General features: G+C 40.0%; 2 protein-coding genes and 2 pseudogenes across 2 annotated transcripts in view; 3 read left to right on the top strand and 1 right to left on the bottom strand.

The window, feature by feature from the left end:
* LOC115685932 (uncharacterized) overlaps positions 1 to 27,436 on the top strand; it is an 81,623-nt gene that overhangs the window by 19,868 nt on the left and 34,319 nt on the right. The window lies entirely within an intron of this gene.
* On the top strand, positions 1,339 to 3,700 carry LOC115685936 (uncharacterized; annotated as a pseudogene).
* LOC115685956 (protein LEAD-SENSITIVE 1-like) lies at positions 13,172 to 13,600 on the top strand. The gene has a single exon (XM_030611112.2). It carries the CDS (start codon positions 13,172 to 13,174, stop codon positions 13,598 to 13,600), a length of 429 nt encoding a protein of 142 aa, XP_030466972.2.
* On the bottom strand, positions 17,077 to 19,429 carry LOC115685957 (putative protease Do-like 14; annotated as a pseudogene).

Below are 27,436 nucleotides of genomic sequence, written 5' to 3'. Positions count from 1 at the left end.
ATCGGAGGCGATGGCGACTAGAAAGAGCAGAGCTGGTCGTGCAACGGGCATGAGCCAAGGTGTTAGAGAGAGAGGGGGTTGAGCGTGGAGTTGCAGAGAGATGGAGATCAGAGCGTGTGAGAGAGAGGAGAGAGAAAAGTTTTTTCCCTGAGATGTGGGCCCCGATTGTCACGTGTCAATTTGTGGGTGGTTTTCTGTAAATCCTACATGGAGTGTTAAACTCACCTAATATTTTCTCGCCTGGTCGTAGTTCCTGTCGGGGATGTTGCGGAGAAAGAAGCGAGAAGAAATTTTTTAGACAAATGGAGAAGCAAAAACTGCGAATCTCCATTTGGTCTCTGCTTCTCTCGCCATGGAACCCGCTGACTGCGTGGTATCCCACACGAGGTAAAAACCTTCCCTTTTACTCTCTGCGCGCGCTTCGTTGAGCTCACCGATTTTCTTTCCTTTGGTCAAAGATACGCTTTTTCGCAAGATTCCGCGTGCATTGAATTGGAAGCAACTGTCTCTTGAATTCGGAACCCAGATCGCTTGGTGGTGGGTCCGTGACAGCGGATGTTCAGAGGTTCATATGGGATCAATGCATCTGTAAAGCTGCAAGTCTTGATTGAGAGCTTTTCCCAAACTGGAGAACCCAAAAGGAGAAAAAAGAAAAGGAAAAAAATCACCAAAAATTTCAAACTTTGTCATCTGTGATACATTTACCCCGAACTTTTTTTCGTGACACCAAAAACTCCGAACTTTGCTTTTTATGACACATTTACCCCAATGTATTTAGTCCATGGGCATTTTCGTCTTTTTGCTTTTTTTTTTTCCTTCCGTGAGGCCCCCTCGCCGCGTCAGCGAGGTTCGCCCTCGCTGGGCGAGCGAGGGCGGCCCTCGCCCGACTCAGCGAGGTCGACCCTCACCGGCGTCGGGCGAGGTTGACCTCGCTGAGTCGGGCGAGGGCCGCCCTCGCTCGCCCGTGCGAGTCGACCTCGCTCGAGCCTCGGCGAGGGCCACCCTCGCTCGCCCGGCGAGGGCGAACCTCGCCCGACGCCGGCGAGGGCCGCCCTCGCCGGATCTGGCGAGGGCCGCCCTCGCTCGACGCCGGCGAGGGCCCCCCTCGCCGGATCCGGCGATGGGCAGCCCTCGCCGGATCCGGCGAGGCCCCCTCGCCGGAAAGGAAAAAAAAAAAAGCAAAAAGACGAAAATGCCCATGGACTAAATACATTGGGTAAATGTGTCACAAAAAGCAAAGTTCGGAGTTTTTGGTGTCACAAAAAAAAGTTCGGGGTAAATGTGTCACAGATGACAAAGTTTGGGATTTTTGGTGGTTTTTTCCCTAAAGAAAAAGAGATGTCTGAACTGAAGTGCCTTTTTTAAGTTCAGCTTGATGTTGGTTTAGGATATAAATGGAAAACGAGAACAGTCTTTTTGTGTGTCCTCTGGGCGTCATTTTTGCTAAAGTGAATGTTGCTTTACTCGTTGACGCCATTTAGACTAGCCGAAATGATTATATGCTTCTGTGGAAGTTATGGTTCTTGTTGCTACTTTTGGAGTTGTTGCTCTAGCTTACTAATACTAGCTCATGTATTAGTTCTAGAGAATCAGGTTCGTTGCCATCTGCTTTTGCTGCATTATTTTAGTGAAGGCCGGTTACTGCTCATTTCTCTGAATAGGCGGTGTGTGATGCAGATTGGCAAGTGTCATACTTCGTTCTTGAAAAACTTTTTGGAGAAGCTCATATCAGAAATTGAGTCTAACCGTGATGATGCTCTGGATGAATTGTATGAACTGTACGCAGAGTTCATGACTTCTTTAAAGGTGAAGCTCATCGTTGTCAATTTCCATTACAGAATGATGTGTCCCATTTCTCCTGGTTTATTTATTGATCCTTAGGTTGCCAATGACAAAGTCTTTATTCATTAGGATGAAAATGCAGTCAAAAATAAATGTGAGGGCTTTGAAATATATTTCTTCTCTTTTCCCATATGGTAATATTTTCCTTTCTTTTCTTAGGTTTATCATTTTCTCTTGAGATATATTTTTTCATATCCATCTACCAAATCATTGGCTAATAATTTCCTAGATGCAGGTTGTGAGGATGCAATGTTAAGGAAATTGATGGTACCACTGCTTTGTTCTCTCAACATGCTTGAAGGAGATACAGGGTATGTACGGTATTGGTTCATGTATATTTTTCTAAGAACTGAATGCTTGTCCTGGGTCATATGCTTGCTTGGTTTCGTTCAACAGATTACTAGGCTGTTGTCCTAAGATTAAGGCGTCGATGTATTTTTCTTTTTTTTGGGCAAAAAGACACGACTTTATCAGTCATGAAGACGGTTTAAATCGCTGATGGATTACTGTCTCATGCATTGTATGGATTTATGTGCCGACTGAAATTAGCTTTCAGTCTACTCTGTCATCAGGTGTTCGATCTGGCCAGCCAGTCTATTTTTGTCAGAGTTCATACTTTACTTTCTGGAAATTTCTCCAGCAAAACATGCTTTGAAGTAAGCTGTCCGAAGTGCATCGAAATTCAATTTTCTTGATTTCTCCACTTAGGGTTGGTCATGTTATAGATATTCCTTTAGAAAATTTTTGCCTTATTGTCTTGTTTTCTATAGTAACAATCTGAATTATGAGATCTAGTAATCCACGAAACACCGAATAAATCAAAATTGTTGTCACATAATGACTTTTGGCCGTGTATTCCCTTCCCCCTTTTCCTGATTAGTTCGATCTGTTTAACTTTATATATTATGCACTAGAAGTGATCTCAGGTGCTGACTAGAATATTGGACTTAGGTTCTCTCAGGGGTTGGCTTAGTCGGTATCTGTCTCACCCAAGTGAAAGCTTCCAAGGTTTTGTCCTTGAGCTTCAAGCTCCTTTCTCTCTGTGGTTTTTTCTTTTAGTTGAACCTTCATGTGTATATGCATTGTTCTTGTTCAATCAATCAGTATATGCAGATATGCTAGGGTTGTGTTCATCTTGGTTTTCGTGAGCAACTCTTTTGCTGTACTTGGTTCTTGTAATTATTCTTGTTTCTATGAGTCGGATATCAGAAGCTGATTTGGTTGGGAAACTAGTGATCTGTCCCTCCAGCACATATACAAACTTGGCTGAACAAGCTGGACATAGTTTTATGACGACATATGGTATGGCAGCTTAGAAATTGACTATTTTTGCAGTTAATAATGAGTGATGGCGACCTATCAACTTTAAGCAACATGAAGCTTAATTTGAAGATGAACAAATTGAGCACGGATGATGATGAGCCAGGGTCTTGGGAATATACAGATTAATTCTGTGAGTGACGAAGTCATTATCCTTGCACGTTCGACCCTAAGCGCCCACTGTTGCAAGTTTTTAGTTTCATAGTCAACAGACATACCATAGGTTTCCTTCTTAGACCCCATGAAATTTTTTTCTTTAATTGGTATAGTAGACATCGCTATGATAATGCCTTTAGCCTAAAAGAGTAGTCCTGCTGTGCGAATTCCAGATTAGTCTTTTGGTTACTTTTGTCCTTTTCCATTGAACAAATTGATTTTCTCAAGAAAATAAAAGCATGAATTAGAATGAGGGCTTCTCGGTCAAGTGCTGATTGTCCATCCGAACATTTTTCATCTTGTGGGATCATGGGGATCTTGATGCAATTTGACCATGCACAAATTGGAGGAATGAAAAACTAAAATTGATATTATTTCCTCACCCCAGGTAAAATGTCTACACCAGCCTTGGGAATGCACATCTGAGAGCGAACTTCGGCGATTGAAACCGGACATTATGTGAGTAGTTTCGTTAGCAACACACTTCTGCTGTTGAGCATTAATCCGAGATATTCGATTGTTTTCTCTCTTCATCAAACAGTGAAGGTGTAATTTCTCTTTTTCTATAGCTTAGGTGCTGATGTGATATACGACCTGTTGTGCCTGCCACACCTTGTGCATTTGCTCTCCATTCTTTTGGATAAAATGAAGTCATCTTCACAATTCCCGAGAGTAGGTTGCGATGGTGCAATTGATGGTTCATATGATTAAAGCGATGGATGCGATTCGCACGATGTCGTGGCAGCTTGTGGCAGTGCAGGAAATGCTGGTCCGACTGAGCATCCGATGGCTTACATATTGTTTGTCATTCGCAATGCCAATACTTTCGATCCTGTTCTTGCTATAGTTGACAAGGCAAACCTTGCCATCATGGACCTGACCGGAACTCGTCAACCTGCCAGTCCTCTTCCTTACATGCAATCATGCGATAGATCGAGGTTCTGTTCAGGCTCTCGAGCAAATGAGGCTCGCTGTTTCTGCCTTACTCAACAGACTATTACTCCCAGGTCAGAGTTCCCTCATCCCAAAATGAATGACAAAATCAATCTCCACTTTTGATCTTCAAGAGTTCTGGGGGGAGCATCGGGATACTTTTGGCTGCTGCATTGGGGAGTGGTTGTCATTACACTTCTTGTCGTCGCTGGAAAATATTTTTAGGAAATTTAATTTCAGAGAAAGTAAACCATTTATTGATGTTTGTTTACACTGAAAACAAGTTGAGAAAATTGGTTTTTTTGTATTTGATAATAAAATAATTCACTAAAGGCAGCTTATGTGTAATGACTAACATATTGGAGTCAACATTCTTTTCGTTTATTCTGTTATCTATCAAAATAACAAGTATTACAAAGAAATTAAGGAAAGAAATTATGAAATCATAGTTGTAGAATATTATATGATCATGTCTTTTGGGGAATTTAAAATAACATGAGCATTAAAGAAGTAAATCCAGGATATAGTAGACAAGATTCATAAAAAAAATGAGGCTTATCGGAAAAGAAAAGAAAAAAAAATTGATGAGAGATAGGAAAGAGAGATAGAGTGAATTATTGTTCTAATTTGGACATGCAACAAGAAATTAGGGAAAATGATTTCTTTTTTGCCATAAGAGGAAGTCATTTTTCCAAATGTGAACTTATTGTTTTTAGTTCTTGGAAAACTCTTTCTGTTTCGTCAAACAAACTGATCCTTAGTTTTAAGTTTAATCCATCCCATGTTTCCGCTCTCCCCTCATTTCTCTTCTTTTATTTCAAGGCAATTTTCATAGAACAGTTAAATATTAAATTATGTCTTCATCTAACAATTTTTTGAGAAGTTGAATGTAATTTTACAAAATTTTACATGATATCGGAGCGGGAAGTACTCGGTTTAAATCTTTTAAAATTCCTCTTTTCCTCCTCTGTAATATATTTCCACGTTATGGTCCACAAAATTTTACAAATTTATACTTGATTTCAGTCATGCATGCCATCCCACCACCAGAGGAAAAACCATGAATAGTTTAATAATTCCACGCGAACCCTAGATTCTTGGCTTCACATGCAAGTTTAACACGCCAAATCCATTATCCGCAAAAGTCCATCTCATATCAAACCCCAACACAATCACCTTTCTCTAAATGCTTAATCACTCAACAGTCAAAATCAATGCGTATGAAATGGTCTTATACGATCGGAAGCATTCCCTTGTAAAACTAAGGTTTAATACAAAAAAAAAACAATCCAAACTATATTCATTGTGGTAAAATTATCCCAAACTTTTTTTATGTCACAAAAAACCCTAAATCTGCACTCTTGACACAAATGCCCTCAACTTTTCTGTGTAGCACATGACACACAAAAAAAGTTGAGGCCATTTATGTCACCCTCTATTTCATGAAACCCAAAAAATTTGAAGGTATTTATGTTACGGTGTGTAAATTTAGGATTTTTGTTGACACAAAAAAAAGAGTTTGGAGTAGTTTTTTTGTGGTCTTTGCCCTGAAACTAATTAAGGAGCTTTTCAATTTGCAAATAACGATAGCCTACACGGTCTACAAAAATCGAGGCAGAATGTGATTGGTGATGGCCACCGAACCGGCAGAGAAAGATGTACAGAAAACTTTGATTTTGTGAATATTGTTCAGCCGATCCCCACTAAGTTATGCAAGATTCGATGCCAAGTCAAATTTGCCAAAAGCAGGCAAATAGTGGATCCCCACGCCCCACCCACGGATTGCGCGCGCGTATCGACCTCGTGGTGAGATTTTGGGGCCGGGAAAACATAGAGACAAAAAGAAGCGGCGTCAGATGGGTCCACCAAGAACCGTACAACGTGGTTGACAAATTAAAGTTGGATTTCACCGTTTGAGAAGCCTACGTGATGCAAAAGATAGACTCCACCTCAGTTTCAACTAACTATTATCGGAGAAAGTGATATAATAGCCTCCCTGTATAATAGCCTCCCTGTCTCAGGTGAATGTAGGGGACTTACGGCTCCTGCTAGTTGGAAGTACCTTGTAATAGATTTAAGGAAATCATGTGCAAGACTTGATGTTGAGATATTATAGGGGTAAAAAAAAGCACGTCGCGGGAATTCAAAATTGGTAAGTGGGGAAGAATACAATCTGTTTTGAGCACTTCAATATTTAAGATCGAATATTTAGTAGCGGGAGTGCATACAATTCGATGGTGTGGAGTTTTTTCACGTGGAGGAGAATGATATTGGACCAATTAATAGTGGTGAAGGAGTTTTTTATAGTGTTTTCTTATCTTTGGTATCTTTAGGGTTTCAAAGATATTTGTTTATTAGTTTAGGTTAGGATTATCTTATTATAATTTTATACCTAGTTTGAATATGACTATCTTAGGGTTTTGTAGTTATTAACATTGCTTTCAATGCACATGTACGACAACTTTTGACAATAGTTAGAAACCCTAAAAAGAGCGTTTGCTTTGGCATTTTGGCCTGTGAGCGATTGATTACGCTTGAGTGCGTGTATTTCGGATTGACTGCTGCGTCAACGTAGGAATTTAATCGTATCATAATTTAATGGAATTTCTAAAAGCAATCCTGTCACTCCAAAAGCCTGGTCGCAACGACAACCTGGATGCCATTACCAGGTAACAAAGCAGGTCTCGGTGAGATCCGAAGGAGATGTTCAGTGAACTATTCCTAATTGCACGCTGCGGTGATATGAAGGAGATACTTCACAAAAAATCAAATGCAGATGATGCCCCCTCAACAAATTTTCTTGATCTTGCGCATTCTATTTACAGAGGAAAATAGTCTAGTATGGAATCTCGCATGCCTCGGGAAAACAATCCTACACACATTTTCTTAAAAAAATTGTAAATTTTCTCCACGTTGGTGCCCGTTGTGCCACGCAGGACGCTCGACGTCCATGTCAGTGATTTCTGGTAGATTTACTACATTGATAAACTATCAAAAGGTTTAGGGCTCAATTTGGTATAACTGAAAGGTTATGATCGAATTGGCACGAGCCCAATAAATTTAAGGATTTTTTTTTAATACTTTTATCGCTTACCTCTAAGCTGTCTTCATCAAATTCCTTGTGGGACTTGCCTAAGATATGGTTCTTGGCGACTGTAAAGAGATTAAAAACGAAATTGTATCAGCTACGAAAGGAATAGTTTACAGGATATATGATAGTTATATGGTGCACATGGCATCACACGCCTACCTTAATGGCATGGTAGGAATGTTATATATATTGCAGTTGATGTGGCAGACAACGATGGGATGGGGAGTGGGGTCCACTCTAATGGCATTCGCCGATGCTTCAGCCTCAATTAGGGATAATTAAGACTGGATTGTGGGGTCCCCCTGGTGTCGGCGTGTCTACGACCCTCGCCTCAGATTCTCATCGCCCGCCACTTGTCCGATGTTGCAACGTCAGGTGACTCAATCAACTTAGCTTCATCCTCAAGTTTCCTCGTTCTTGTCTTCGCTACTGAGCGGACTATTTGTCCCCAAACTGGATCCGTCCAGCGGGTTGGTCGGATCAAATCGAAACTAGTCTAAACCAAATTGATTCATTCAACGTACCCTATTTATATTGTTAAAATATTTTCATAATTAACTAAATATAGAAAAATTTGTACTCAAATTAAGGTGATAGTGTCGAGTGAGCAAGCGAGCACGAGATCAGATGAAGGCAAGAAAAAGTGATAAAAGGTGAATTGTGTATTGAGTAAATTGAAAATCCATTTAACACTTTTATTATTAAATCTATTTATGATTTATTTACTGTGCATAACTAATTTATATATATGGGTAAAACCCGTTTTGATATGTCTAGCTAAAACAAAAACTTCAATTAAAGTTCCCTTAGGCCGAAGTGTGATTTTGGGATTCAAATCAAACAAAGGCAGTTCATTAAAAAGGCTCTCACTACCACCGCAAGAAAACTTTAAATTGACCAGGCAATCTGTTACACACTCCAAAATCCTTCATATGAGTCTAGCGTATGCAAGACAATACATTTCGACCTTTAGATCTAATGGGTCTCTCTTGAGATTCACCTTGCCCTAGTATCAGGAATTATCAAACCTACATTCACCAGATACACGCAATAACATAAACATCTTTGCTTAAAAGGAAAGGCAGTTGCATGGGTTGTGCCGGGTACGACCTACAAGCACTCTCAAGCACACCATATCCGACGAACTCTTGAGCTTACTACTCAATGCAAAGATACCCAAAAGCCTTAAATTGCAAAAATTAGAACTTTAACCTAAAATGTGCACTACATGTACTTCCTGTTTCTAGGCAAACAGACCAAACTGCAACATATCAAACACAGACGACCTTACATATAACAGAAGCATTTGAATGAAATAGTCCAAAGGCACTCATTGCTAGCATTTGCATGAAACAGACCAGAACCAGCAACAGCAATTCCCGCCATCTGTAGCATTTAAATTTACACGGGCGGAAAGAAAAGAAAGAAAGATTGAAAGTTTTCTCTGCACTTGAGAGCCAAAATTGCTCTAGACTCCCCTGCAGCAGCACAAACTTTTGCAGGCACGCATCGGAACAGAGCAATGTGCTGAGAGGAGAAGCAGAAGGAAAATCACCCGTAGAAGCTCCTCAGCAGAGATCAAGTGATACCCCAGATTCAGTGACCAATCTCCATGGAATGATTCCCGCACCCAATACAACTTCTGATCTTGCAAAGAGGGTACCTTAAAATCGTTGACTCCAAAGTCAAAGTCGTTGGTTAAAATGTCTTTTAATTGTTGGGGTTTTCGCTTAGAAATAAAGAAAAAGACTCGCAGGTTTCTCTTTACGCATGAGTTTCACGTTCCCGACCGAATCAAATCGATTGTACTCGAAAAATCAACACTTTCTGTATGTAATATAAATGGTCAATATTAAATGATATAAACAGTAATATAACCATTTAATATTCTCACCCCTTCCAAATTATGCTTTGGAATATGTGCAATAAAAGTCTCAAAACTTGTCATGAAATAGTAATTAAGTCCTAAAACTTGTAAAAAGTGTAATCATGAGTTATTTCATTAATTCCGTCAAATTTAGCTAACAGAAAATACCGACGTGAATTTTCTTTTTATTCCATTTTCTTTATTCTATGTTGTTAAAACGACATCGTTTTGATTCAAATTTGATTTTTACTATAAATTTTATTTAAATTCAAATTTTAAAAAGTTAAATTTAAATAAAAAGGGGGAGGGGGGAGGAGAAACGAGGCAGTGAGGGTTGTAGCCCTCGCTCGCCGCCGCCGCCCCACTCTCGCCCGGAAGGTGGGGGATGGCCGGCGATCCTCGCCGACCGCAGAATAGATATTTCTTTAATTGTTATGGTAGGCATTGTTACGATAATGCCTTTAGCCTAAAAGAGTATTCCCGCTGCACAATTGATTTTCGCAAGAATAGCATCTTGGATGAGGTCTTCTCGGTCAAGTGCTGATTGTCCTTACGAACAATATTCAATTTCTGCGATCATGTGGATCTAGATGCAGTCTCACCGTGCACAAAGTTGAGGGATTAGAACTGCAATTGACCGTGCAGAAAGTTCTCCTTCAAGCTGATTCTTCTCGTTGTCTTTATTCGATTTTCAAGTCATTGGTGTCATCTCACTCGCATATTATCATGGCTTCCTTTGCTTCACTCATTCCCTGGCATGCTCGTCTCGACCATCCTAATATACAGATGGTGGTAGCGGAGAAAACTTGCACGGAGGATCGTCGCTATTCCGCATCAACAACGATGGATTCTAAATCAGGTGAGCAAATCTCTTTTATTCGATGAATGTATTCTAGATTCTAGCTATGTTGATCTTGGGTGTCGTTTTATCGCGACCAACATCGAGTTCCATATCAAGTGTGACTCGTTATCCTCATTGAGCTCAGGACCGTCGAGTTCCAGACCGTCCAGGATCCTTTCCTTTGGGTTATTTTCGGTCGTCCAACGTCGATGAATGAAGTGTTCTAGAAGTTGAAAATCGAAGGTTAGATGTTCTGTTCAGCTGCATTTGCTTATGTTAAAAAAAGGGTTCATTCTTTCATATCTGAAGGTAAGTGGATCGATTTTTTGCAATCTTTGAAATTATTGTAAATAATTTTCGAATTTCTACATTTAATGGAGACATTTCAGCTGCTTGGTCAGGTGTCTTCTTCATCCTAGTTTATGTCTTCTTCAACCCAAAGGATTCTTGGCTATAGCGAGGGCAGTAACGGTAGGAGCGGTTACGGCGAGGCGGCTACGGTGGTGGCGGGGGAGGAAGGTATGGAGGAAAAGGAGGAGGCGGCGACTACAGAAGCCCCTACAATTGTGGTGTGGGGAAAAAAGTGTAACTTAATCTTAATTTAAAAAAAAAACCCGAAACACGAAACCCGACCCGACCTGACCCGACACTATGGCTATATCTTATTCGGGTCTTGTCTCGAGTTGGGCCAAGCACACGTGTTCAGTATTTCGGATCGAGTCGGGTATCATGAAAACCCGATCCATTGACACCCCTAAATGGCCTAATACTCTAAAAAAACCTCCAACTTTAGCTTTTATTCCAATTGGACCTTTTGTCTCATAAAAAATCCCCAACTTTAGGTCATGTCTCAATTCTACCATCATTTTTTTTGTTTATTAAGAAACCCTCAACTTTAGGTTATGTCCCAATTTTACTATAAATTTTTTTTTGTCCTATGAAAAACCTCCAACTTTAGGTCTTGTCCCAATTTTACCCTAAAATTTTTACAGTCTCATAAAAAATCACAAACTTTTACTTGAGTCACAAATCTGCCCCATTAACCCTCAGTCCAAAATTTCTCATTGACAAGCGAGAGATGAAAAACTCCCGAGCGTGAGCTCTCCAACCGCAAGAGATGGAACATTCCCAAGCACAAGAGATTGAAGGCCGAGCGCAAAATCCCTTAGAGTGATTTTGACTGAAGGTTAATAGAGAGCAGATTTGGGACTCAAGTAATAATTGGTGATCTTTTATGAGATAAAAAAATTAGAGTGAAATTGAACTAGACCTAAAGCTGCGATTTTTTTATGATACAAAAAAAGCGTAGTGTAGAATTAGCACTGAACTTAAAGTTGATGATTTTTTATGAGACAAAAAAAGTTTAGGGTAGAATTGGGACTAGATCTAAAGTTGGATTTTTTATGGGACAAAAAAAAGTTTAGGGTAGAATTGAGACATGATCTAAAGTTGGAGATTTTTTACGAAATAAAAGGTAAAATTGGGACAAAAGCTAAAGCTTGAGATTTTTTGGGTTATTAGGCCCCCTATATATGACCACTAAATCTAAAGCTTGAGATTTTTTGGGTTATTAGGCCCCCTATATATGACCACTAAATATTTAATTTCCATTTAATCTAACCTGGCCACTTCCACATACCGAACACCATCCAAAAAATTCGACTGTATAATTGAATTTAAAGAAAAAGTAGCAATGGAAGACGGTGACATGCACGCTACATGGAAAGATGTGTCAGTGTCAGAATAATTGCATTCGGGAGAAGAGAGGGAGCGGAACGAGTCTTGGTTTGCATTCGGGAGAACTGAAGAAAAGGACAAATCCACAAAGGCAAAAAGAAATCGTGGGTTAGAGAGAGAGAGAGCCCCAAGTGCTTTTGTTTGCATTCGGTAAACTGTAGAGCGGAGGGTTCACACCAAAGAAATCACGAGTCGCCATCCAATCCAAACCCCCAAATTTCCAATCTTCAGAACGCTTTTCTTGATTCTATTTTTTCCTATTAACACGGTCCTTCATATTTTTAATGAATAAAATTCCATAGTCCTCACGTTCTGCACCCACTTTTACCCTCTGATCTCTATAAAAAAAAGTGCCCTCAATCTCTGCATTGTCCATGCAATTATTAAAGACACACACTCTCTCTCTCTCTCTCTCTCTCTCTGACATCAATCCTCAATCTCCTCACAATTACCATTTTCTGATCTTCTTGCCTGTGTTCGATATTCCTCCTATATATGTTAACTTCACTGAAGACATTATATACCGCGCTCCTCGTGTGGACATCAATGATGGTACGTCCTCGTTCTAATGGCTCTTGCTGAAGCTTCAGCTAAGGGCTCCAGGATGCAGGATCCAGGGTCTGCTTGTCTCTCTCTCCTCTTTCCCCCAATCCTAGAAACACAAGCAAGCAAATATTTTCCGATATTGCAGGGTCAGGTAATTAATCATTTTAGCTTCTTCATCCTGAAGTTTTCTTGTTCTTCCCTTCACTACAGTAATTATACTAGACCTCTACCCCAATATGGTCAGGTGAGGTATTTTCGTTATAGGTAAGTTGATCAGCTCAAGCACTAGCCCAGGAGTGTGAAGGAAGGACCAAAAGAAAAAAAGAAGGTAATGACCATATTGATGCAGTTGATGCGGAAGGAGGTGAGGCCTGAATATTTGAAACCCGGAGATCATATCTATAGATATGGGTTATACGGTTTATACAGCCATCATGGTGAGTTCTCATCACTTGTTTGTTGTTGCATTAGCACTTTTTCTTGACTTAAGGATATTAATTAGTTCTGTGGAGAACTAGGAAACGCATATGGGAGCAGCCAATCTTGATAATTTCATAGCATTTCGGACGAGAAGGTTGTGGGAGACGTAAGAAGTCACAAAACAGTCTATTTCTTACCCAAATCTGACCTAGGCCAAAACTTGATTTCGGTCAAAAACATAACTTTGGGATTATATGTAGAACGCCCAAAGTTTGCGTCGAAATTGTGTCTCTTGAATTTTTTTTTTGTACATTTTGGACTAAACAGATTCTTTACTGATTTGGGCGTACCTATGTCAGGAATTTACGTTGGTGACGGCTATGTGATTCACTTTACCCGAACACGGAGCAAAAAAACCATGTTTCCATCACTGTCCAAGACTTGCCACAATCAAGAAACTCTGCCTCCCTGCCCAGAATGTGAATACCAAGAGACTACAAAGCGTGGGGTCGTCAAAACTTGTCTTGATTGCTTCCGGAGGGATGGCAAAAAGCTCCGATCCCTTCACCTTTACGAATACAGGAGGCCACTATTAGGGTTTAAGCTTACAAGGCGAGGAACTTGCACCACGCTACTCGATACCAAATTGCCCCAACAAGTCGTCGATAAGGCTTGCAAGCTCCATGCCAATAATGCTTTTGGCGACTACAGCCTCATCGACAACAATTGCGAGCATTTCGCCACATTTTGCTGGACCGGCATTCGTGCAAGCGAGCAGATGGCAATTGTCAATGATTATGTGCGGAAATTTAAGGAAGCCAAAGAGAGGTTGCTGCAGAGAAACTGAATTTGAGTGATCCGACCTTCCGACTATCTTGTATAATCTGTCTTTCTGTGTTTTTAATATCTGTTTCGGGTATATTTTGTTGGGACTGTCATGTTTCTGGTTGGCCCCATTATTTTCTGTTTTTTCTGAAAGAGCAAAAGGGGAGATGATTTTTCCAGTACCGTTGATGATAGTCATAGAATCGGGGCCACGCGCTTTTTCTTTGTTTGAGCATCGACCCACAAATCTTCGATTTTATATTCCCCTGATCATTTTCTGAGTTTTTAGAAAGTACTTTGGTATCGTATTGTCTTTACCGGGGCGGACGGGACCCTCAATCACGTGAGGGGACATAAAATATGGCATCGTGTGGAGGGTTGCGACGATGAAGCCTCCTGTGACACGATCTAAGAGGAAGTGTCTCTTTCTGTCTCCTTCTCTGTCTCATGCCCAAAAATATGAGGTGGTCCGGATCTCCACGTGGCGCTTGTGGGGCCGGCTCGCCGAGATGAAATTTTTGCACAAAAAAATTCATATTCTTTCTCTCTCTCTCTCTCTCTCTCTCATTGTCCTGCACGCTACCGCTAGCCCTGTGCCCTCTCTCTCTTCTTCTTGGTTTTCTCATTGAAGATGGAAACCCAACGCACTTTCCTTTCTCTAGCTTTCAAATGATTTTGAACCTGCGATTTCGCTCGACGTTTCTGGTTGCTCCGCCCCTCTCCGACCAAGCCAAGGTTTGGGTCCCTCGTCCTCGCTCTCTGCTCCGGCGCTCCCTCCGTCTCTGCTCCGGCGCAGCTTTCCTTCGACCATTAATCTGCTGGGGCGGCGGCCGAGATCTGGGGATCCCATTTTGACTTCATTCAGGTAGGGATGATGAAATTTGCATTACTCTAATTGTTTTCTTGGTTCTACATCTCTGCCATGCCCAATCAAACACTGAGATATGTTGCAAGTGTTGACTTCTTTTACCCTTTTATTCAATACTTTTAAGATGGAAAAAAAAAAAGAAAAAAGAAAAATTCCGACCAAAAAAAAAAAGGTTGGAAAAATTTAATTCTGAGTTGATTGAATTTGAACTTGTTATGGCATCACTTGATGAGCCATATTTGTATGTCACTCAGAAAAAAAATAAGCCTGGACAAGTATGTCTTGATGGTCTCTTTCAAGTCTTGGTGTGCGCTCAAGTTTTTAAATGCCCGAACGTCCTGACTTCAATCCACTGCGCACCGTGTTTGAACCAAGGTCGTACATATTTTCTTCCGATTTTGAGTCGCTTCGAATGCGTGGTCATAGGGTTCGCTTAATGGTGATCTTTCGCTAACGTTTTTTGTCGCCGTGGTTCAATATGCTTTTTTTTTTCCTTTTCGAGTCTTGTCCGGTGCCTTCTCATGAACCGGCGGGGGCTCTTGATGAACACTGATTTCTTACTATACTTGACTGCACTTTACTGGTATTCCAGTTTGTATGTTATGCATCATTCTGGAGTCATAATCGAGGGTGGGCGGTGGTCCGGTGATGTGCGGGTGGTAGACAGTGGTGAAATTTCGCCTAGTGCTTGCGATGGTGGACCATAGGTGACGCTTTCTTTTGTTGAATTTAAGTTTTGATGTGGAAGATTGATAAGTTCATGTTCAGGGGAGTCATGGTCAGAGGAACCGGAGCAACCCTGGCTCTCTTCACATTTGCCATGACGGTTGCCCCACATCTCTCCCTTAGAACATCCATCATCTGCAACAACTTGGTGAATCAAGCGCTTTAGTTCTCGTTTTCAATAACGATAACTAACCGCATAAGTAAGAGAGCTGAAGTTGAACTGCCATCGCAAACTGTACACACACTTAAGTTTATAGGGAACTACTTTGTTCGTTTGTTCTGCACCCATCGTAATCTGTGATTTATTTATCTCATTTTCTTTCATTTTATATTCCGTTAAAGATTCCTCATCTTGAAACTACTGCTTATCACAGTTCATTTAGAGAGTGACAAGCCTTTGAAGCCTTTCTCATTTCCCATCAAGGATAGGCCGACGTCAAGTGAAATGTCAAGTAAAACGAATGCAATTCATTCCGCCAAATGCATTGTACATATCTTGAGATCTTTGATAAAGATTCCAGTGTTCCGTTTTTTATACTTCTGAATCAAAATTGATGCCTGTTAGATCAAGAAAACTTTTACCTATTGAACTCGTTTTCCATAAAAATCCAACAATGATCACCGGTTCGAATGCCAGTACGATCAGCAGGGGATTCTTTTAGTACCTGATGAAGATAAGAATATATAAGGAGTCCGCAATGTTGACAGTTAAAACCATGCATTTGTCTGAAAAAGCTAGCTTGAAAAGTATTATGAGAAAAAAAAGACGTTAGATGACGAATTTCAATAAGTACACAAAATGCAAGTTCATTGTCATAGACTGGATTGATTCATGTGGGTCGACACTTTCACTGGTCAAATGATACTTAAAAGCATGCAAGATAAGTGGTCTCCTGAAGAGAGAGCTTTCTTTAGGGTTTTGTCACAAAGAAATGGCAGCACCAGTGAGGCGTTAATGTTGCTTATTCAGTATAACTCTTATCATAGCACAGTCGATGAGTGATGTTGGTTTATTTGATGGATCATTTTCTCCAAACGAGGTTTTCATGAATAATTGCAATAAATTGCATGTTTATGAGAAAATAAAGAGGACAAAAGAGAAGCAATATGACGAGTTACACAAACATAACAGGGACCTTAGCGATAGTATCCAACAGTAGCAAACTTTGACCATGCACCATAAAGACCAGACCCGTGACCCCCCCTTCTCCCCCCACGCCCTCCCCCCACCCCCCAAGTAAAAGTAAGGGTTGTGGAAAATTGGTGGCGGCTTTCATCATTAAGACTAGGACGTCCCATTTCCATGTGCATCCATAAAGTCCAACCCAAAAAGGAATATTTTGAAAAGTCACTTCCATCCACATTCAATCGTATGTGAACGTGGACACATCGTTACTTACTCCTCTTGCAATCTTATAAACTTCATAAATTTCCATTCAATCTCCTCTCCCCCCAAAGAATTAGGCACTCTTCTTACAAACTAATGGCATCATGGAAAAGGGTACATTTCCAGATTTGCCGCACAAGAAATAAAAGAAGACATACCTTTTTGTACAAAGACACGTCTATAGCATTAGGAAAAGTAGGGTAATTTTTTTTAAGTTCTTCGAAGTTCTCCTCATGGATGTTCCGCATAACCATCCGAAATGAGGTCGTACAGCCCTCCTACCATGAGTCACTAAAAAGTTTCATATTAGGAAATAAGTCTGGAGAAGATTTTGACATGACCATTTTGGTTACTTATCAATGATACGAGAAATTGTTTAAGTTTAAACTACAGAGTCATCGAACTCTTTCTTTTCCGCCCAACATCTGGAGTTATCACAGAGAAATGCAATAGAAAGGATCTGATTGCTCAAGAACAACATGCACATCAGAATATCAATGAAACACTTGCTTTAAAATCAATCACCCGTTTTATTATATGAAAGAGGATAGGAGACGATGCTTTGTGATTGCTGAAATAATACAGCGAAGCTCACTGCAGATGCTTTTTCTGCATTCATATGTTAACATTGACACCAACTACTTCTCTATCAACATTGCAAAGAGGAACCCCAGAGTTTCCCTTCTTTGTTTTTTTTTTTTTTTGAGCATCAGAGAGTTTCCCTTCACGTCCGCCTTCGTATACACGAATAAAAGATGGCAACTTATTGTCAAGAAGCATACCACAGTTATGCCAAAAGAGCTAGCTTAGGTTGGACAGAGAAGTGCATGCACGTCAATTCACCACCAATGCAGTCACTTACTTCGATTTAACTAGACTGTATTATGTACGGTCAACAATTCTGCCTCATAACCATCTATGTATGATAGGTGATGGCCAACATCTCACAGATTGGTGGCCCACTAGTGACGAGATATGCAATACCCCTTTTTCATTTCTCACGCTTCTAGAGCGTCTGAAGTAGCATCGCACCTTTCAGTTAGCTAGACTTACTTTTCCAACATAACTTATTGCCATTGAAATTCATATTCTTCCAACATTGATGTAACACATATCTAGGAGGTTGACCAGAACAGATATCCTGATATAGCAGCTAATGCATAGAGACTCCTCTAGTGTTATTAACATTGAATATGTGTGAAACAGCAAAAGGAAACACAAACCCATCATAGACAGGCAGGCAAACACAGGCAACGTTGCATCTTACTGTAATGATTGCACATTCTGTCGGTAGATACTCTATGGGCATTCCTCTAACTCCCAACGCATTGGTCCTGTGATGAACACAGCAATATTAAGCAAAAGAAGAGGGAAGGAACTGGCACTTTAAATAATAATCATACATTAGCACCAACCAACTAAGGAAAACAAAAACTTCAACAAAAATTAATTGCTTGGTCACATGGTAAGTATGAGCTGAATGACCTGATAATCCCGAGCGTAACAGTGTGTTCAAGGAAAAGTGGACTGCCCATGGCTATTGCCCAGTCTCCAGGTTGAAGCTTACTAGATGAGCCAACTTTTGCAGTTGAAAGGGGAGAACTTGGGGAATAAACCTTCACAATGGCAATGTGAAGATCCACATAAGCATCAACAACTTGCCCTGCAGTATTTTTCTCCATGACTTGCAAACGTACAGCAACCTGCGACATTCTTTCTGCAAGCATCCACAATCTTTAGTACTCAACCAAGTGCACTACGGCTTTGTCTGAGCCTTATATACAAGGAGTCACCCTCCACCTAATAGAAAGCTTGCAGTTTTTGCAATTTCTAACATAATTATTTTTTCTTTCAGCTCAGTTACATCCAAGGACAAAAATGACTTATAACCCAAGTCCCGGAAAGGGCCTTGAGAAATAGTACTAGAAAGAAAATGTAAATATAGGCACTTCAGGGTTACACTCTCATCAACATTGGGGCGAGGAAGCAATATGTGCACGCAAAACTCCAACAATCATGAAGATTCTGGCAGAGCAATGTTTTTTAATGCCCTGTAGTAACATGCTGATGTGCACAGAAATAAAAGAACAAGATATTGAGCAAAGTTGAAGGCTAATCAATCTGGCAAAATGGTATTCTTTCCCATCCTTACCTATATGTGCAGATCACGTCTACCGCAGTTCAAGATACTATCATTTGTTCCAAGATCATGTAGTAGAGAAGAAAACAAAAGAAACTTGAACTTGAGCCACTGATATGGACAGCAAATTACATCATCAAACACCAACGTCCCCATCAGCCAACCGTATCAGTTTGTTGTGTCAAAGTCAACATGAACACATGTTAAAATGTAGCCATCCTTTTGAATAACGGTTCCAGGACCTATCTTCCCGTCTGCCTCTGATGAGCAAGATAAGGACAGACTTTTCAGATTAACGCAAAAAAACTAGCAAGAGTAGGTTTTCGGCTCGGTCGAATCAATAAGAGAAGGATCACATGGCATACTTCGCCCTCATTTTGGAGCATATAGATTAGGGACTGCAGGAGCAATCCTAGCAGTAGCATCGGCAATTGTATCTCTGCCAAAATATCCCTCATTTGGTTTTGCATTTTCTTCAGATTTAGCAGAAACTGCCTTTTTTGTATCAAAACACCTAATCGAACTAGTTTGAGGAGACTTGGAGGGAAGTACTTCTGCAGGTTGCAACAATAAAAAATGAGCATACGATGACAAAGGAAAAGGGTGGTGTTACACATTGCTTCTGAAAAAAAAATCTAAAGGAAACAAACCATGTCATAGCTGATTCAGGGAAATAATGCCAGGAGAAGTGGTGTGAATTCATTATGCAACTGGGAAGGAATCCAAACTGATAGCCTTATTCTGGCATTCAAATCAAACAGGGCAGTTCATTAAAAAGTCTCTCACCACAACTGCAAGAAAACTTTAAATTGACTAGGGGATCTGCCAGCCACTCCAAAATCCTTAATATGAATCCAACGTATGCAAGACAATACATTTACACCTTTAGATCTAATGGGTCTCTTGTGAAATTCACCTTGCCCTAGGATTTGGAATTATCAAACCTACATTCACCAGAAACACACAATAACATTAAGATCTCTGCTTAAAAGGAATCGCGGCTACACAGGTTTCACCAGGTACGGCCTAAAAGCACTCTGAAGCACACCATATCTGACGAACTCTTGAGCTTCTACTTAATGCAAAGATAAGCAAAAAGATGCCCTCTACCGCAAAGTTTAGAACTTTAACCTACAAAGGTGCATTACATATACTTCCTGTTTCTAGGCAAACGGACCGAATTGCATCATATCAAACATAGATGCACCAACATAAAACAGAAGCATTTGCAGGAAGTAGACTAAGGTACTTACGGCTAGCATTTGCATGAAATAGACCAGAACCAGCAACCGCAATTCTCACCATCTGGAGAATCGAAATTTAAGCACGTTAGAAAAAAAGAAAGGAAGTTTTCTCTGCTAATGATACTTGAAAGCCAGAATGCCGCAATCTCCCCTTCAGCACCAAGAAATTTTTGCAGGCGCGCGTGGGAACGGAGCAATGTGCTGAGAGGAGAAGCAAAAGCAAAAATTAGCTGTAGGAAGCTCCTGTGCAGAGATCAAATGATACCCAGATTCAGTTGACGTCTCCATCTAATCATTTCGCACCTAAAGACAACTTCTGATCCTGCAAAGAAACAACCTTTAGTTGTTGACTTGGAAGTCAAAGTCTTTGATTAAATGCCTTTTATTTGTTGGGGTTTTCGTTTACAATTAAGAAAATGACTCGCAGGCTTCTCTGAATCAAATTGCACCGCCGCGACTCAGATTGTACTTGAAAAATCAGCACTTTCTGTGTATGATATAAATGGTCAACGCTGGTAGCAAAACTTGCTTCTCTTCTTTCAAAAATGTCTTCATTATCAATGTCACATGTGCTAACGCACGAGGACAAACATGATAACTTATAATTTAAATAATTAAATGATATAAACATTCATATAACCATTAACTATTTTCACCACTTCTGAATTATGCTTCTTGTTTTCCAATCTCATACCCTCTCGAGTGGAGTGTTTATTTTTTTAATTCCAGCAAAAAAGAAAATTTGTTGCCAGATGATTTTTCCGGATTCAATAAACAAGTAAAGATATGCCTTTTTTTTTTTCAAGTTTATACATTGCATTTTTCGTATACACATCAACGTAGTTTATGCGTGTACGAATTTATTTTGGTGTCATTTTTTGTCTAAGAATTAAACATAAAAACATAACAGTTCCCCGAGTCTAGGATTATATATGTAAATGCGTTATACTATACTTATAAAACAATGGAGAAATTTCAATATATTAAGTCTTTTTCATGCCATGAAATAGTTTGATTAGATATGGAAAAGGTAAAATGGAAATTATACCAAATTGACTTATCTTTACATCAAAATAAAATCAAATAATTGTAAATTAAAGGATTAATACCACAAAAACCCCCAAACTGGTACATGTGTGACAATTTTACCCCGAATTTTTTATTTTGACTACCAAAAACCCCAAATTGGTACACCTGTGACAATTTTACCCCGAACATACCACAAAAAACCCCAAACTGGTACACTTGTGACAATTTTACCCTGAACTAAAATTTTAATATTTTTTTTTCGAATTTTTATTAATTTTTTTTCTTTTCTTGTTTTTTCTTCATCTTCAACCTCTGGCCGGTCGTCGAATCGGCGACCCGCCAGAGGCGGAAGCTGGCGAGGTTGGCCCCGCCTGCTACTGGAGAGGCTCGACCTCGCTAACGCGGGCGAGGGCGGCCCTCGCCCAACTCAGGCGAGGGCTGCCCTCGCCGGATCTGGTGAGGGCTGCCCTCGCCGACGTCGGCGTCAGTAGCATCCATCCGCCGCCCGGACTTTCAGGCGAGGGTCGCTGATCTTTGAGAAGCGGCCCTCGCCCGAGGCAGCGGGTGAGGGTCGCCCTCGCCAGATCTGGTGAGGGCGACCCTTGCCTGAGTCGGGTGAGGGCTGTCCTCGCCTGCGTCGGGCGAGGGCAGCCCTCGCCCGACTCAGGCGAGGGTCGCCCTCGTCGGCGACAGCGGCCCTCACCAGCAGCCGGCGGGGCCGACCTCGCCGGCTTCCGCCTCTGGCTGTTCACCGGTCCAGCGACCGGCCAGAGGTTTAAGATGAAGAAAAAAAAAAGAAAAAACAAAACAAAAAAATTAATAAAAATTCGAAAAAATAAAAAATAATATTAAAATTTTAGTTCAGGGTAAAATTATCACATGTGTACCAGTTTGGGGTTTTTTGTGGTATGTTCAGGGTAAAATTGTCACAAGTGTACCAGTTTGGGATTTTTTGTGGTATGTTCGGGGTAAAATTGTCATAGGTGTACCAGTTTGGGGTTTTTGGTGGTAAAAAAAAAGGTTCGGGGTAAAATTGTCACACGCGTACCAGCTTGGGGTTTTTGGTGATAAAAAAAAAAGTTCTGGATAAAATTGTCACACGTGTATCAGTTTGAGGTTTTTGGTGGTATTAACCCTATATTAAAAGAATTTGTTGAGGACTAACAAAAGTTATTAAACAAAGTTACCAACTTTTCTCGCAATCCTATGCTTTGAAAAATCAAAGCGATATATGTACTAAAAATCCTAAAACTTGTCACGAAAGTACAATTGAGTTATAAAACTTGCAAAAAGTGCAATAAAGTCCTAAAACTTGTCAAATTGATTCAATCGAGTCATAAAGTTAACACCGTCCAATTTGGCTAACGAAAAATACTAATGTGACTTTATTATTATTTTTTCTATCATACGTAGCGATGACTAGTCATGGCCACGGTTCGGAACCGGCCGGTTCCGTTTTAGAACCGGCAGTTCCGGTTCGTGGCCATGTGTGAACCGGAACCGGAACCGCCCCTAGCGGTTCCGATTCCGGTTCGTAATTTAAAAATTAAAAAAATAAATTATGAAATAAAAAAATAATGAATTATAAAAATATGAAATAATGAATTATATAATATAAATTATAATCAAAATGAAAATTATAGGGGTGATCGGTTCCCGGTCGGAACCGGGAACCGAACCAGTAAGACCGGTCCTTTAATTTTAGAACTAGGAACCGGACCAACAAATCATAGAACCGGGAACTGGACCATTGGTCCGATCCGGTTCTAGGCGGTCCAATGGAACCCTTTGCTCTTAACTAGCAAAGGATCATAGCCACAAAAGGCATACAACTTCACATGCTCATGGCTTGGCTTGGGTTTTATAAACAACCCCTTTGATGGTCTCTTCATTCCCATTCGATGTGGGACTCTTGGCATTTGCATGAAGACAAGCCAAGAGTCTCACATTGAAGGTGTTCAAGGCAAGCCGAGAGTCTCACATCGAATGGGAATGAAGAGACCATCAAAGGGGTTGTTTATAAAACCCAAGCCAAGCTTTGTAATTAGAGTTCAATACACTCAAGCCAAGCATTGTAATTGGAGATCAATGCACTTACAATGCATGGCAATTAGAGTTCAATTTTTTTTATTTAAAAAAAATTAAATAATAAAAAGTTTTTTAAAAATATTCATTATTTTTTTTTATAAATAATTTGGAACCGGAACTGGGCCTGTAGGCCACGGGCCGGTTCCGGTTCCGAACCGCGGGCCCGATCAACGGCTCGGGCCCGGGTTTGACCGGACCGGTTCCTGGCCGGTTCCGAGCCAAAACCGGCCCGTGGCCATGACTAGCGATGACGTGGTTTATTATTATTATTATTATATTAATACTAATATTATTTAAATTAAAATTAAAAAAAAAAGCTAAAATCAGCCCTCGCCACCGCTGCTGTCGCCGCCCCACCATCGCCGAGAGGGCCCACCTGTCCTCCTCCTCCTTTTTTATTAAAATTATTTTTTTAAAATTTACTTTAAATAAAATTAGTTTTAAAAATCAAATTTGGGTCAAACCGATGTCGTTTGAGTCTTATGTTTTATACTTTAGCCACGTCATCGACGCATAGGAGTGAGAAAATATTAAATAAGCCACGTTAGCATTTTCCGTTAGTAAGTTAGACGGTGTTAACTTTAGGACTCGATTAAGTCAATTTAATAAGTTTTAGGACTTGATTATACTTTTTGCAAGTTTTAGGACTCAATTGCACTTTTAAGATAAGTTTTAGGACTTCTAGGGAACATATCCCAAAATCAAACTATTCTATATCAAGTATACTTATAAAGTGAACTTAAGAACCACTCTATCCTTCCACATTCATTAAATATTAAAAACGTGATTCTTGGACAATCACTTGCATCATCCAATTGAACACCTCAATCATTTTGGCCAATCTAAATTTGCTTAAGCATATCAGTTAAATACTCTAGTTCTTCTAAAAAGAGATAAGTTCAATTGTGTAATTTTGGGCTAATTAAAAAAAAAGCACCAACTTTAACTTGAGTGATAATTTTGAACCGAACTTTTTTTTTATTTCAATAAAAATCATTAACTTTTACTCGAGTCCCAAATCTGACTCCCGTTAACCAAAGCTTGAGATCTTATAGATTATTACAAGCATTTTGGCAGGCACAACTTTAGAATCTCATTTATTATACTTCCCAACAAAATTAATTTATTTAAGTCTATCGCCAGAGCTTGATATGTTAAATGAGATCAATTGATTAATGTCCAACAAAATCTTTGATTCCCCCAAAACCCTCCTCCTCCTCCCTCCTCCCTCCTCGTTGTTCTCCCCATCGACCCTTTCGGCGGCGCCGCCACGCCGAAGCGCTGGTTGAAGAGTGTGAAGTGTGGGGCTGAAAATGGCGGGGGAAGTGATGGGGAGGACGGCGACGCCGGAAGATCTGAACGTCGGAGATCATATATTCCCATATGGATTGCGTGGCATTTATTCACACCATAGTACAGTTCTCGTGCCTTTGTTGTTCCGTTCGTATTTTTCCTCTCTCTTTTTCTGTTTTTTCTCTTTTTCTTTTTAGAAAATTTCTGGGAGTCAAGGCTTCCCCTCGATCGGGTTCACATAGATTATTCCGGTAATCAAGTTTTGCCTTTCAACTCCGGCTCGGTTAATCTTCGAGAGAATTCCTCTCTATGTAATTAAAATTCGATAACGCTCTTTTATTTATTATTAAAATTCGATAACGCTCCTTTATTTATTATTAAAATTCGATAACGCTCCTTTATTTATTATTTATCTTCTTCATTCTTCTTTTTGTCACTGATGAGGCCATCCAATTACTAAAAGTCCATCCAAACGGTACAATCCGGTGGCCAAAAATGATGATCATTTGAGTGATTCTGATTGTGGCATGTCTTTCTTTTGGTCATTAAATGATATCGATACGATTAATAAAAATATCAAATCAATATATTTTGTAAGCAGTTACTTAACTCAATCGAATTGAGTTGCGCAGGAGATATTAATAAATAAGGTTAATACCACGAAAAATCCCAAATCGGTATATTCACGAAAAATCCCAAATTTGTATATTTGTGACAAATTTACCCTCAACTAATTTTTTAACCACGAAAAACCAAAACTGATACATTTGTGACAATTTTATTCCGAACCGGTACACCTGTGACAATTTTACCCTTTATTAGTTTCCGTTAAATTTTACTATCAAATTGCTGAGTTTGATAACACGTGGTAGTTAATGGGTCTATCAGTTTGTGGTTTTACGCCTCTATTTGTCACAAGTTTACGAATTTGTGATTTTTCGTGATATTAATTCAATTTAACGGAGGGTAAATTTGTCACAAGTGTACCAGTTTGGGGTTTTTGATGGTCAAAAAGTTAGTTCGGGGTAAAATTGTCACAGGTGTACCAGTTTACGGTTTTTGGCGGTCAAAAAATTAATTCAAAGTAAATTTATCACAGATGTATCAATTTGGGGTTTTTTATGGTAAAAAAAATTAGTTTATGGTAAAATTGTCATATGTGTATCAATTTAGAATATTTCGTGGTATTAACCCTAATAAATAACCACAACACGTGTCTCTACCTGACCTTTGCCTGTATATAAAGGCCCTAGTCAGATGAAGAAAAAATCGTGTCTTTCAAAAGTCAAAAGTCATGTACTATGATTTTAATGTTTTTTTTTTGTCTTTAAAACGGACGAGCAATTTGATATTTCTTGATTAATTTGGGTGAATGGGAACTTTATACTCCTGGTGCACCTAAAAAGCTCTTTTATTCCTGCATACTCAGAGATTGTTCTTGAATTGAAAAGAATCTATAATTCAATTACGAGATTTACAATCTCAAATTTCGTTTGACTCTATTTCTTGACATCTAAGACTTATGGGGTGAGAGAGTTTGCCTCGCAAGCGACATGGTATCGAAAATCAAGTAACAAGATCACAATTTCCCTCTAATTCACATCCACGAATCCATCGTATATCACATGTGAGGCTCACCAAACACGCTTGGTCATATAGTGCTTAAGTTAACAGTGATTAATTTTTTGGCGACAATTCAAAATTCAAGTGTGTAATTATGCCTGTTAATGACACGATATCATTAACCCCCCTGCCTAATCAAAATCTTTTTGAATACATACATCCCTTCTTATAGATTTCTTTTTACATCGTGACTTGTTCCATTTTTACGCATTCTTATTGCGATTAGAAAGCCCTTTTTTTCTTTTCGTTTTTCTTTTTTTGGATAAGTGAATGTCTTTACTGCCGATATGGAAAACAATGGGGAAGCCATGTCCCATTACAAGCCCATTCGGACCGAAAGAATTCCAAATCCAACCCAAATACACATTCCACAAAAGCCAACTAGAAAAGCCCAAATGCTGGAATAGGCCTAAAGTTCACTCTTCTGTGTCAAAAAAACAGAAGCTTGTCATTATTTCTAACAGGTTTTAAAGTTCGCGCCTAATCTTCCCTAACCAAAACTTCATCTTTCGTTCATTTGGGACTGAAATTTTGATTCTTTACCGCGTTCCACGTGGGTATACATGGCAGGAATTTATGTCGGCGACGGCTACGTGATTCATTTCACCCGAACCGAGAACGAAAAAACCATATGCCCATCACTGTCCAAGACTAGCCACAAGCAACAAAGCTGTCCCAATTTCCTAGAATGGGAATACCGGGAGACTATCAAGCGCGGGGTCGTCAAAACTTGTGTCGATTGCTTCCGCCGGGATGGCGAAAAACTCCGATCACTTTACTATTATGGGTACGGGTGGCCACGACAACGATTTATGCTCACGAGGAGAGGAACTTGCACCACCTTACCCTTTACCAAATCGTGCGATCAAGTCATCGAGAAGGCCAGTGAGCTTCACGCTAACAATGCTTTTGGCAATTACAGCCTCATGAGCAATAACTGTGAGCATTTCGCCCTATTTTGCCGGACTGACGTTCGTAAAGGCGAACAGACAGCATTTGTCAATAATTGTGAGCGGAAAATCATGGCAGCCAAAGAGTGGACCATGAGTTTGTTACAGAGAAACTGAACTCTACTAGTCCAACCTTCCTCCAATGTTGTATACTGTTTATTCGTTTCTTTACTATCTGTTTCAATGTATACTCAATTGGGGCTGGAACGGGTAGTGAGACTTAATTCCTTACCGTCCCAATATATCTAGTTGCCATCTAAATTCCTCTTCTTGCCACATTGATGTAAACCTTACGTAGCAGGTTGACCAGAACTGGTGTCCTGATACAGAAGCTAATGCAAAGAGACTCGTCTAATATTATGTGAATGCAATAGCAAACGCAGGCATTGTTGCGTCTTTTTCCGGATCGATTGCACAATTTGTTTGTAGATACTCCATGGGCATTCCTCTAAGTTCCAACTCATTGCTCATGCGATGAACACAGCTACTTAAGCACAAGAGGAAGGAACT

This window comes from Syzygium oleosum, unplaced genomic scaffold (genome assembly GCF_021117445.2).
Source record: "Syzygium oleosum isolate NSW1041296 unplaced genomic scaffold, Sole_v2.1 Sole_v2.06, whole genome shotgun sequence".
Classification (NCBI taxonomy): Eukaryota; Viridiplantae; Streptophyta; class Magnoliopsida; order Myrtales; family Myrtaceae; genus Syzygium; species Syzygium oleosum.
The sequence above is the reverse complement of the archived record's forward strand: the minus strand, read 5'-3'. Positions and strand labels throughout refer to the sequence as shown.

Bases quoted from the DNA above. Each gene is read 5' to 3' on its own strand.
- LOC115685956 (XM_030611112.2), top strand. From the start codon at position 13,172: ATGTTTCCATCACTGTCCAAGACTTGCCACAATCAAGAAACTCTGCCT.